At 42.6% G+C, this 12,792-nt stretch overlaps 1 protein-coding gene across 2 annotated transcripts in view; it reads left to right on the top strand.

Moving 5' to 3' along the window:
• The window catches only part of ralgapa2 (Ral GTPase activating protein catalytic subunit alpha 2), a 125,167-nt gene that overhangs the window by 100,293 nt on the left and 12,082 nt on the right, over window positions 1-12,792 (top strand). For both annotated transcript variants that reach the window (XM_036593302.1, XM_036593303.1), the window contains one exon: window positions 11,351-11,475. In XM_036593302.1, the coding sequence (XP_036449195.1) occupies window positions 11,351-11,475 (125 nt within the window). The remainder of the gene's footprint in view (window positions 1-11,350; window positions 11,476-12,792) is intronic.

The following is a 12,792-nucleotide window of genomic DNA, read 5'->3' on the forward strand; positions in this document are numbered from 1 at the left end:
ACTTTATAGAAGAAGGTAAACGTTCTTTAATGGATGTTAACGTAATGAGATGTTTTCCAATAAATTTTGGACCATTTCTATTGCTTAATTGGTCATTATATGTTCACACAGTGTAAAGGGTGGCTGAAGTGTTCAGATGATCTTGAGTTATGATGTTTTGAAATGGCAGGGATAAAATATTGTCTTGATGAAAACTGGATTACAGTACAGTGCCACTTGATCCTGGGTAAAGATTGCTTAGTCATGACACACATTTCTTTGATCATCCACTCCCCTAGGTTGTAGTATATCAGCGCTCTCCAGGTCCCTTCAATGGCGCTATCAGTATGGTGCAACCTGTTGACCTTTTCCATTCTCAGTCTATTCTGACGAGCCCTTTTCTTTGCACCCCGGATCAGATCAATAGTTACTGCACTGTTATGAGAGCTAATGTTATGTGTTCAGCTCACCACATGGCAGACGTTTGATTTAGCAGTGTTATAAATTTGTGTTCATGCTAGCCCAGTCTGCCGGGTCTTTGTGGGAATCCATGCTGGCAGTGATGTCATGCTCATAATTCCATTTCTTTGCGTCTGGCTTTCAGATGGATGCTGGTGAGGTGAGATGCAAAGGATGTCCCCTAGAGTGAACGTCCCCCTGGAGGTTCAATTAACCTGTCCTTACCCTCGCACCCCCACCCTCCCCCGAGCCTCCAGCCCCTCAGCACAGGGCTTAATTAGTGCAAGTGTGTGTAAAGACACACACACATCCATTTCTCTTGAGCCGACATTACTGATTATAAGGCAGTTGATGTTGCCTCCATCGTTGCTTATGGTCTTTCTCCTTTCTTTTTGCTTTTTCCTTCTTACTTTTTTATTCCTCTTTTTTTCTTTGATTTCTTTTCCTGTCATTCTTTCTCCCTTTCTGTCCCCTCTCAATCCTATAATCACCTCACACCTCCTCTTGGTTTTTTCCGCTGGGACGAGCTTCACGCCTCAGTCCGATGGCGTGACAACAGGTACCCTTGCAGCAGTGGCCCAGAAATTCACCAATCAACACCTGCTGTCCCATGGGCTCCCATAGCTGACAGAAACTGGCATATAGTCCAACGTTGAGGACATAATGCCATAACGTCTCTCTCTCTCTCTCTCTCTCTCTCTCTCTCTTGCGCTCTCTTTCTTTCTCCTTCCCTTGCTCTCATTTTCATCCCTCCACATTTTTCTCTTGACCAGTGTTCATCCTTTCACTCTTTTTAAACCTTTTTATCTACAGTTTCCTTTTCTGTAAAATGTTCTGAAAGCTAATTAATTATAAAATATGGAAGCATATTCCCACCAAGTAGATCAGGAAAAAATGCCTTAGAATTTTTTCACCCTCTCTGGAAGCATTATGTCAATTTTTGACTTAGTATCTCAAAAAAATTACTTGCTTTCTTTAAACATTGACTTGTTTTCTCAAAATAATGATGTATTTTGTCAAAATATTTAATCACTATGTTGAAATAGTGGTTTATTTTCTTAAAATATTGACATACTATGTAAGAAATAGTGACTTACTATGTCAGAATAATGACTTACTATGTCCGAATAATGACTTAGTATCTCATAAGAATGGTTTATTAATCCCGAAATAATTACCTACTTTCTTGAAATGTAATAATTAGTTATTATTAAATATGAAGTCACTTAATAATCATAAGTAATTATATTGAGATATTAAGTCATTTTAAGAAAGAAGTTTATGTGTCAAAACTTTGACATACTGCTGCCAGAAATATGAAAAGATTTATTCTCCTCTATCTGGCTGGAAAAGGCTTCCATGTAAATTTATAGATAAACTTTCACTGATATCTGTTTTATAGGTGTATATAAGTGTTATATAAGTGTTTTATAAATGAGGTGAGGTCTTAATTGTTTATCTGCAGCTGTGATTTGCAAAATTTCTCAATTCAAATCTGTGACTTATGGGTTGGAGGTGTGCACTTTTATGTATTTATAATTGTCAATTTTGTGATTTTAATGTTTAACTGTGCGTTTACATAATGTGTTACAATTGCAGATATTTTTAAGTGACTTTTATCACAGTATTTCAACATCTTGAAGAATCTCCAGCTTGCTGGTAGTACAACAGCTGTGTAGCTCTCTTAGGCTGTGACTCAAAACGACATAGTTTGACTTTGTACAATGTATGTACATGAGTTTGTACAATGCATTGTTTGGTGAACAGAACTCCTAACTGACACGTTGTTTATTCTGAGACCTGTCCGCGGTCATCTAGCGATGCTAAGACATTCATGTGTTCTTTTTAAGTATACCTAAAAGCATGAGCATGTTCAGTGGTAGTTCAGTTTCATTTAGTTCTTTCATCTATGGAAGAATACTGGTACCTCATATGTAGCTTATATGTGGCCTTATTTTCACTGATTTGCCGCTAGAATCTACTATGAGGTTTGTACAATGCAACTCCATGACACTGTCCAGTGCTTGTCTATGTGAATCCACATTCTGCATTACCACCTCATTAGAAGCCAAAGCACAGGAAAAATGTGCATGGCATCTTTAATCATTATGCAGAATATTCCATTCAGAATGTGTGGATGTGCAGTATGCATGCCTAGCCAGTATCCCAAAAGCGCCTGGGCTTTTTTTCCCTATCTTTTTAAACTGGCCAATTATCCTCTTCCATGGCTGGACAGCAAGGTCAGTGTGATTGGCTGAGGTTAATGGCTGGTGCTTGGCTGGAGTGGAGGTTGAGCATGCATGGCCACTCTCCACTTCTTCAACTTCTCACTCTTCACATAAGAGCCCATTCAGTCACTGCCAAAGAGAAGGAAAAGGAAATGTGTTGTTAACCTTGGCTTTGCTCATTGTAATGGCTTCAGTAAAAGTAAAGAATTTTCCTTGTTTTTTTTGCTCTGTAAACACCTAATGTAGAGGTGTAATAGTTCAGTCATTGAATTAACGTATCAGTTAGAATTCTTGCTTACATTCCATTGAACCACTGTGCCATCTTCATTAGGCTTCATTAAAAATTTTAGTCATCTTCAACTTCTGGATTCTCTTCCCATCGTCCAAGGAAAGACTGGGAAGGCTGTCAAGAGCAGCTTAGCAAGCCCTTTTGAAAAGCTAGCTCTCACGATGTGGAGCTGCTTCTCTTAAATAAGCATTAAGCTACCTTTGTGTTCCAAGCACAGGTGTGCTGTTTGAGAGGGTTTTTAGCACCATGGCTGACAAGGTGTCACTCACTTGCACACACATGCACTCTTTAAAATTGCGTTTGTATTAAAACGAAAGGCTGCTAGTGCAGTACTCCTTTCTGTCGCTGGCATGTTGACCGTGCAGTGGTTACTTAACAAACTCACAGAATTTCAGCCAGGTAGGAATTTCAGTTTTGCAAGTGTCAGGAAACTGACAGGCAAAAAAGGTGGCAGCTGCAACGGTGGCAGAAGCAAAATCCAGGGTGTAGGAGGAGTTTGGTGAAGCCATGGAAAAAGACTTTCGGTCAGCCTCAAGGAGGTTCTGGAAAACTGTCTGACGACTCTGGAGTGGTCGGGGTGGCTGCACCCAAGCTGTATTCAGCAGGGGTGGAGAAACTCTGACTTCAAATGAGGATATTTGAGGGGTGGATGAGATTCGTCCTGAGATGCTTAAGCCTCTGGATATTGTGGGGCTGTCGTGGCTGACACGCCTCTGCAATATTGCATGGACCTCGGGAACAGTACCCTTGGACTGGCTGACCGGGGTGGTGGTCCGTATTTTTAAGAAAGGGGACGAGGGTGTGTGCCAACTATCGGGGTATCACACTGCTCAGCCTCCCTGGGAAAGTCTATGCCAAGGTGCTGGAAAGGAGACTTCGATCAATAGTTGAACCTCGGATTGAGGAGGAACAATGCGGATTCCGTCCTGGCCGTGGAACAATGGACCAGCTTTTCACCCTCTCACGGATTGTTGAGGGGACATGAGAGTTTGCCAACCCAGTCTACATGTGTTTTGTGGATTTGGAGAAGGCTTACGACCGTGTTCCCCGAGATATCTTGTGGGAGGTCCTCCGGGAGTATGGGGTGCCGGGGTTACTGCTCCGGGCCATTCAATCTCTGTACACCTGGAGTGAGAGCTGTGTTCGTATACTCGGCATTAAGTCGGACTCTTTCAGTGTTAGCATTGGTGTCCGCCAGGGTTGTGCCCTGTCTCCACTCCTGTTCATGATATTCATGGACAGGGTGTCAAGGCATAGTCTGGGTCAGGAGGGCATTATGTGTGGAGGCCGGAGGGTGACGTTTCTGCTATTTGCAGATGATGTTGTTCTTTTGGCTGAATCACATGGATGCCTCCAGCACGCACTGGAGTGGTTTGCAGCTGAGTGTGAAGCGGTTGGTATGCGGATCAGCACCTCCAAGTCTGAGTCCATGGTCTTAGCCCAGAAAAGGATGGCATGCCCACTCCAGGTAAGGGGAAAGGACTTGCCCCAGGTGGAGGAGTTTAAGTATCTCGGGGTCTTGTTCACGAGTGATGGGAAGAGGGATCGTGAGATCAACTGCAGGCTGGGACAGGCGGCAGCAGTAATGCAGTCGCTGTACCGGACTGTAGTGGTGAAGAGGGAGCTGAGCCATAAGGCGAAGTTCTCTGTTTACCAGTCGGTCTACATCCCGACCCTCACCTATGGTCATGAGCTGTGGGTAATGACTGAAAGAATGAGATCGCGAATACAACCGGTGGAAATGAGCTTTCTTCGCAGGGTGGCGGGCTACAGTCTACTTGATAGGGTGAGGAGCTCGGCCATCCGGGAGGAGCTCGGAGTAGAGCCGTTACTCCTCCGCATTGAGAGGAGCCAGCTGAGGTGGTTCGGGCATCTGATCCGGATGCCCCCTGGACGCCTCCCGGTGGGGGTGTACCAGGCCCGGCCTACCGGAACAAGACCCCGGGGTCGTCCTAGGGACCCGCTGGAGGGATTATATCTCCAAGTTGGCCTGGGACCAGTTTGGGGTCCCCGGGACTGAGCTGGAGGAAGTTGCGGGGGAAAGGGTCGTCTGGGATTCTCTGCTCTCCCAACTGCTACCGCGACCCTATCTGGACTAAGCGGATGATGATGATGATGATGATGATGAAGTGTCAGGAAATTCTTATTCAGCCAGCATCTCCCTGCTCGTTATGATGTCGTCATCCGTTTTTAAATAGGGTAAAAAGTTTTCAGTAAAATCAGTTAAAACATTGTGTAATAAGAATAACTATAAAAGGTTATCAACGAGAAGGAATCTGCTTAAACCACTGTACCACATACAGTCTGTAGGTCATAGAGATGCCTCTAGTTTAACAGAATATTGTACAGAATGCTGGTAATATAGTGTGATTGGTTTAACAGGAATGAGATTGAGAGGAAAACTCAGAGGGCTGCAACCAACCACAGACCCTCAGGCTATCGCTCTGGAGGCTCTTTCTGTTTCAATTATAGCATCTACTTTGACCAGGCCTGGTCTTTTATATAAGGTTAGCCAGAACGGGCACTGCAAAGCATTTCCCCTGTGTGTACTTGCTGACCCCTGTGTTTTTAATCCCTGCTTTTTCACTGAATCCTCTTCTCTTCATTCCACTGGATACATCTGGGTACCACTGGGTACCTCCTCTAAACTGTCAGAAGAATCAACACTTTCAGGGATTGTCTGAATAAGTAGAATGTGCTACTTTGTCAAACAGGTTAGACATTTATTTTTAATGATTGCTCATATTAAAATAGCTAATAAAAACAACTTACATTCCAAAAAAAGTTATTTTTATAATTTATTTACGTTTCTTATTCATAAGTTAGGGTCTACTTAGAACTCCGGTTCTGTCATTGGCCATTTTAAAGCTTGCGTCTTAATTGAAGATTTATGTGCATTGTCTAGCTGGCTTTGTGACCCTGTGTCGGTGGGGTTGTATCCAGACCCTGGGCTCCAGTGGGGTAAGCTCTATTGTTAGAGTGTGAGAGGGGACCAGAAGGGAGGGGTGCTAGGGTGGGCTGGGCTCAGAAGTCTGTCCCGGGGGTCTGGGGCCTGAGCGGACTGCTAATGAGAGGCCATCTGAGTCCCCCTGCAGTCCCCTCTGAATCCCTGTGCACCTTGAACATGGCCACCACTGCCACCTGACCTTGGCTTTGATCCGCCAAACTGATTGACCTCTCAATTCCCTACTGGCCACCCCTAACCATCTGGACACCACCACACACTCTCAGTCTCACACTCATGCACCCACACTATCTTACTGTCACGTACCCACACACACACTCTGTCACGCGCAAACGCACAACAGAACAAATAACTGGCCCTCAATCTCTGCAGTCTATGGAATTAGCACAGCCAGTTCAGTAGCATTGTATTAAAATTATCAGGTTTTCAGCAAGCTGTACATGTTGTTTTTGTTGTTGTTCTTGTTGTTGTTGTCATTGGAATAGATTGATACATTTTAATTTATGTGAAATATACACTCTACCTTTGTACTACTATAGCTTTTAAAGTTGTACTAACCTTTTCAGTTTTTCCATTTGTTGCCGTAATAGAGGGTAATCTGCGGCATGGTTCTGCCATATCCTGCTCCGACTAATTTAAACAGATGTAACTGTGTTTGTTTGCGCCCATCTCTGGATGAGTCAGCGTTGTTCCCCAGGCTGCTGCTTTATCTGATTCTTAATGCCTTCCCTTTGTCACCTGGTGCGCCACAGGGTGGCAAAGGGCCCGCCAAGAGCGAAAAAAGAGCATTATCTGTTAAAGCCCTTCTGCAAAATGCTTAGAGGACGTTTTTCCCCGTTAAGTGGATTTAAGCTGTCTGTTTTTCTCCCTCGCTATAACCGTGCCATTGTGTTTCCTTTCTGTCTTTTTTCCTTCCCCCTCATTTCCCATCTCCCCACAGGCTGACCTGTGTGCGTGTGAGGTCATCGCATTATTTTACATGGCAGGGTGGTTTTAAATTTGTGCTCCTGTCACCATGGTCATTGCTGTCCATGCTTCACACGGGGGCATTTCATTTGTGCCCCTGGAACATTCCGCATGGAAATGTGGAGGAGGTGTTGCACTGCAGTTACGGATGCTTTCGGAAATTCCCCGCTCGCACCTTCCTTAGTTACCAGCTGAAGTGGAGAATGAGTTTCTCCACCCCAGGTGCTTTAAGGATGACTTAGATTACAGAGCACTGGTAAATCCCAAACCTTCTGTTGTCTTTTTAGTCATGCAGAGCCTATATTAGATTTTTGTTGCATGCTGAGCTCCAAATGACACTTGGCTCCCTTTTATGGTTTATGGTTGAAATTTGTATGCAAATTCAGAGCCTATTGTGATATACATTGCATACTGCCAGCTGGCAATGTTGCTGCTTTCTGAGCTACTGGTTAGTAGCTTTCTACACAGATAGCATCAGATGCAGGTTTGTGGTTACAGATTGTTGCTCTCTAGCCTGCGTCACTGTCCTCCGCTTTATTGAATTAATCCACACAGCGAGCATCCACCTCTCATGAGCTCAACGCATGTATTCAACAGAACAGGCTGTACCCAACACACAGCAATTAGAGTGACAGAGAGCCTAAGAGCAAGAGGGGGAAGATGGGAGTAACTCAAAAAAGCATCATGACATCAAGGAGGGCTTCAGGATGGAGCAAATTTGGTGTAACAACTTGCTTGTTCACTAGTTACCTCCTGATTTTGTTTACAGTTTGTTATAGATCATCTGTCCTCTGTGCCTACACTATGTTCCTGCCTCCCTTCATCTCTGAAATGCGGAGGAAGCGGAGTGCAGTTTGGAGGCTGCAACCCAGTAGTGCTTCTGGCTCAAGTCAATATTTGTTTTAGGAATCTCAATAGCAGAGCCACGCTTGAGTCATCTGCATAGCCCATAATGGAGCGCCATATGGCTGTGTTGACCTAGTGAGATCAGGGTTATTATCCCTCTGCCTTATTCCTATTCACATTCCCCACTTTCTTTTTACTACTCTTTTACTCTTTATTTGTTCTGCCATTTTTTCCCTCTTGCTTACGTGTTTGTTTTCTCTTTTTTTGTCTCGTTCTCTGTGCACTTAGTCCTTTTCCAACTTAAGTCTAGATCTAGCTTTGTCTATATTATGCAATTATTCCATAGTTGTTTTTTCCTTATCATCCTAGTAGAAGGAAGTGACCCATTACTGTAATATGACCCAAGTTGCCATAGCAGCTAAGCCAGCAGTGTTTTAGAAGTCCTTGTAAAAGTCAGAAATGATAAGACTGTGCTCACAACCGGACCATGTTTTCATGCTAAGGCTCAGCTGGTCAAAACCATGCTGCTTAGGCTTATTCAAAGATAATATTGGATGTGGTCTTTTTTTTCTTGCAGAAATCTGGCAGTTTTTATTACTCATACCCCCTCCCCTTTTCTCTGCATGGTGATGGAGGGATGAGGAGAAAAAGAAAGCAGGAGTAGAGCAGATTGCTCTCTCCCTGTGTCCAGCCCTCAGGCTCAGGTGCTTGTCAGTGCTGGGTTCAGACGGACCTTTTCAACAATTTGTCACGGCTGCCTCAGCCCCTGCTGCGCCGGCACGTGGCGCACACACACTCACACACACACAATATGCGCACATACACACACTTGCACACTCTGAGGGGTGTGTGACGGGCAGCATGGTCATGATGGAGTGCAGGGGCCTTGGCAACAGCCTAGCTCCTGGCGGCGTAAGCAGCCTCCCTAATGAGTTGGGAATGGCATCAGTGGGGCCCTTCAGAAATTTAGCAGGCAGGCGTGTGGACAGCCCCAGCCTGCACTCCAGCAGCCGAGTCATTAGAGTAGAGTCATCAGCAGCGCCCAGCCATGGCCACAGACACACACCCATGCATATTGATAGATAGTGTACCATTCAGCTTTGTTGTGGGCCATATATGATATCCTTATCGTAATAAATTACGTCATACTGAGTGTATCATGGGTAGGGCTGAATGATTTGGGAAAAATAGGTAATTGCAATTTTTCTGCCATGCGATTTAAACTGTTAATATTTTCTATAAAGGGCCCATTTGTCCTTTATTGCTTGCTTGCGGCTTGTACGCTAAATATAGTGTGACAGACTGCCTGTTAGTTGTGGATATGCTGTCATATACACAGCACATGGGAGTTTTGTTGCTTCTGGTTGCTTCAACCCATCTACAGGCAGATCCTGAGCTCCGTGTTAGTATGTTAAAACTTTCAAATTGTGATTTTGATATGAAAAGTCTTTCAACCTGTATAATGGTTATTGTCAGTATTTCTAGAACACTGAACATCTACATACGTAACTAAAAAGACATTTCGAAGTTATACCAAATAGCATAGCTGTCTTAAGGTTTACTCTATTTTCAGAAGACCACTAGTTGAAATCCCAGTGCTGCCCTGCTTGGCCAAGTTCATTGCAGTCCAGTCTGTGAATAAATCGTTGAATAAATAAAAATGTTCTCATAGTTTGAATGACATATGGTACTATTGGTGCATTTGTGTGCTCGAACATTTTAAACCTCAGAAAAACAACATGTAAGAATGCCTTCACATTTTACATTTTTGTCATATTGCTTACCCCTAATTTTGTATTTAAACATTCCTTTTTTCAGCTTCATTTGGACACAAACTGGAAGTGACAAATAGACACACACTGTTCATTACCATATGAGGTGGTGTAAATTATCACTTCCCCAGTTGTAGTGCAGCTTTGAGTGAGAGTTGAGGAAGCATGGAGGAGGATAGAGTGTGCAGTCTGAATGTGGTAGCAGTTCATGTTGAGGCCCAACAGAAACACCTGCTCCTCCGTTTGTTTGGACGGTTAACTGTCTCTCTCGCTGTAAATGTAGGCACTCGCCTCATGTCTGGAATGACTCAGAGACCAGTGGCTGCAAGAGCAAGAGCTTGATTAAATTTCATTAGCGGAAAACAAGATTCTCCCTCTCTTTATTGCTCTTTCACTCTCCCTCTCTCTGTCTCTCTGGCTTCATGACCAGGCACTACTCTTCCAGTCTAGAAGGGTGAAAAAAGACAAAATAACAACAGTTAATGTAAAGCCATGTCTAAAGCAAGTTGCACATGTATATGACAGTCCTAGTGGCACTTTTTTTCTGTAAGAAAAAGACACAAAGACTAGGAACATAATAGACAATTACAGTTTGCTATTCTTTTATTTGTGCCATTCTTTTAACACAGCTGGATGTGGCCAGCTTAAAGTGGAACACTGCCAGATGAGCATACATGCTGCTTAGAATTTCTAATGCTTTCAGCTCTGCCAGTGAAAGGTCAGAGACAAACTGTAGCTGCTGAGGGGAGAGGGATGAAATGAAAATGAAGGGTGGATTTAAGTTTTAGGGTCAAAGACACAGATTAAGCTTAGTCTTAGAATTTTTTTAGTCTTAGAATTCCCACCAACGTAATCCAAAACCTTAACTAGTTAATTGTTAATTTGTATTTGTAAAAAACAAAAAATAATGGGGAAAAAAGAAACTGCGTTCGGATAGCATTAGTGAAATTAATAATGGCTTCTTAGATGACAGAACTGGTGTTGTACATGCATTTACATATATGTTTGAGCGACATTATTCAAAAATAGCCAAGAGAAATTGTGAATTTAGGATTTCCTGTTGGACTTCTAACAGGCGCTGCTTCCTCAGAAGAGCTAATGAGCTAACAGTGCTAACTGGCACCGCATTTCTTCCTGTAAGTGGTATTTTTCTCCAAATATATTTTCACTGTTTCTGGACCTAGCTTCCCGAGTGAGAGCGAAGAGATTTGAACTGGGTAGCGAATGAGAAAGCTCTGCTTGTGTATGGCATAGCTGTGGCCAACAACAGCTGGAAAATAAAGCGCCGCTACTTGTGCGCAGACTGTGTCTCTTTTAAAAGTGGTGAATGCTACAATATGCTAACAGATTTGTCTGTGCTGGTTTTTCTAGCAGCGTTCTCAGTCTCGTTCTTAATAACGAGTCCTTGGCAGTGTGCTCACGTTTATGTACTTGTTTCGTATACTCATTTGCAAATACAAAGCAAAACAGTCATATTTTACAGTCCTGATAAACATAAAATTGGCTGTATGGAATTCACTGAATTGTTTTTCTGTATATTTTCTCCTTCTTGCCATGGTAAAACCCAAGTTGTTATTTCAGTCTTCAAATACTGGCACATCTAACAGTTAATTGAGTACTCAAGCACCCATGCATATCCATAGTATCTATCTCTCTTGTAAGTAACTTTGGATAAAAGCGTGTACCAAATAATTGAATATAAATGTAAGATTGGTTTAGTCCATAAAACCCTATTGTGTAACTGTGAATCTTGCCTAATCAGCCCTAATCAGATCCTTTTCCCTTGTTGTTGCTAAACATTTGAATGAGCTTCATAAGACATTTTCCTTAACAAGCTCTCTCCCAGCTATGAGGAGCGGGCTCTCTATCTGGAGGCCATTATTTTGAACCACAAGGAGAACATGATGTTTGAGGATTTTGCCGCCCAGGTCTTCTCACCCTCCCCCACCTACTACCCAATGAGTGGTACAGGTAAGCGCCCTCTCTCTCACACAGTCCTCTGATTCATACCCTGTCCTGACTGCACCTCTCTCCTTTCTGCTGCTTCTCCACCCTGCTCTTTGGCCTTCTCCTCTCTATTGCAAGGCTGGTGCGTCCCTGCAGTGGAGCTGCCTTAAAGGGCTAAATCCACCCAAACAGTACTGATGTGGCTAACAGTGAATGATTTACTATAGTGATATTATGCTATCTGACAACATTAGTGTCATTCTTAGCCATGTTAGCATGTTGTTGAACTGTCTCTGTAAACTGTCAGAGTAAGCCTGTTTCTTTTTTCCAGTTAGATTTCACATTGAAAGACACCCTCCTGAGAAATGCTGCACTTTTATTTTTCTTTTACGCAATGAAAGGCAGACATTCAGCCAGTAATCCGACTTTGCCATCTCTGCAGTTGAATGACGTATAATTTAAGAGACTGTTTTTGCTCTTTATCGGATCATACCTTCAAATATCTGCCATAGACAAGTATTACCAGTTGCTTTTAATGTTTAGTGAAACTGCATTGACTGCATCAGGCTTTAATTATTAGGCTGTTGATTTAATAAAGCTTGCCCAAAGCTGAAACCACACCTTGCATACACTTTTCTCTGTTAGGCTTTAAGTTAAAGCATATGAGGGCCTAGCTAAATCCTGCAAGTGACTGTGAAAAAGTGATAAGCACCAGACCGCCCTGGCAAGCACATCTTACATCTAACTGTGAAAAGGGGCTATTTGGGGGACTACATGAAATATCAAAAATGGTACAGCCTGCACATCCAAATTAGTTTAATTACTGATACCAAACCACTGATATGTTTTGTTATTTGATTTTAATAATTTATTTCTCAGAGACTTTGTGCTTAGTAAAGTCAAAAAGTGTGACTATTAATTAAAATGTTTCTATTCTAATTTAATCGATTTTTTTTATAAATTATATTGTAATCATAACAATTTAAGTGAAATGTCAAATCGTTGAAATTTTAACATGAATTTGAGAGTTTCTTTGGTATTTGATACAGTATGTTCCCTTTTTTACTTAAATGACAGCACTCACTGTCGCACTTGGGCTCCTCAAGTTTGGGCAAAAGCCTCTTATTTTGTTATTTTTATTTATTTATTTTTTTTAGATAAAAGAGTTTGATGTAGTACTTTAACATTGTTACAGCTTCATTCACTCCTCAGCCATATATGAGCCATATATGCAAACTAAGCTGTAAAAACAGCTTAATTAGAAATCTGTGTTTCTGTGATGTCATGAAAACCGAACACATTTACATATATCCTCCTGTTCAGCCCACAGCAGTTTAACCC

Source organism: Colossoma macropomum, unplaced genomic scaffold (assembly GCF_904425465.1).
Source record: "Colossoma macropomum unplaced genomic scaffold, Colossoma_macropomum, whole genome shotgun sequence".
Classification (NCBI taxonomy): domain Eukaryota; kingdom Metazoa; phylum Chordata; class Actinopteri; order Characiformes; family Serrasalmidae; genus Colossoma; species Colossoma macropomum.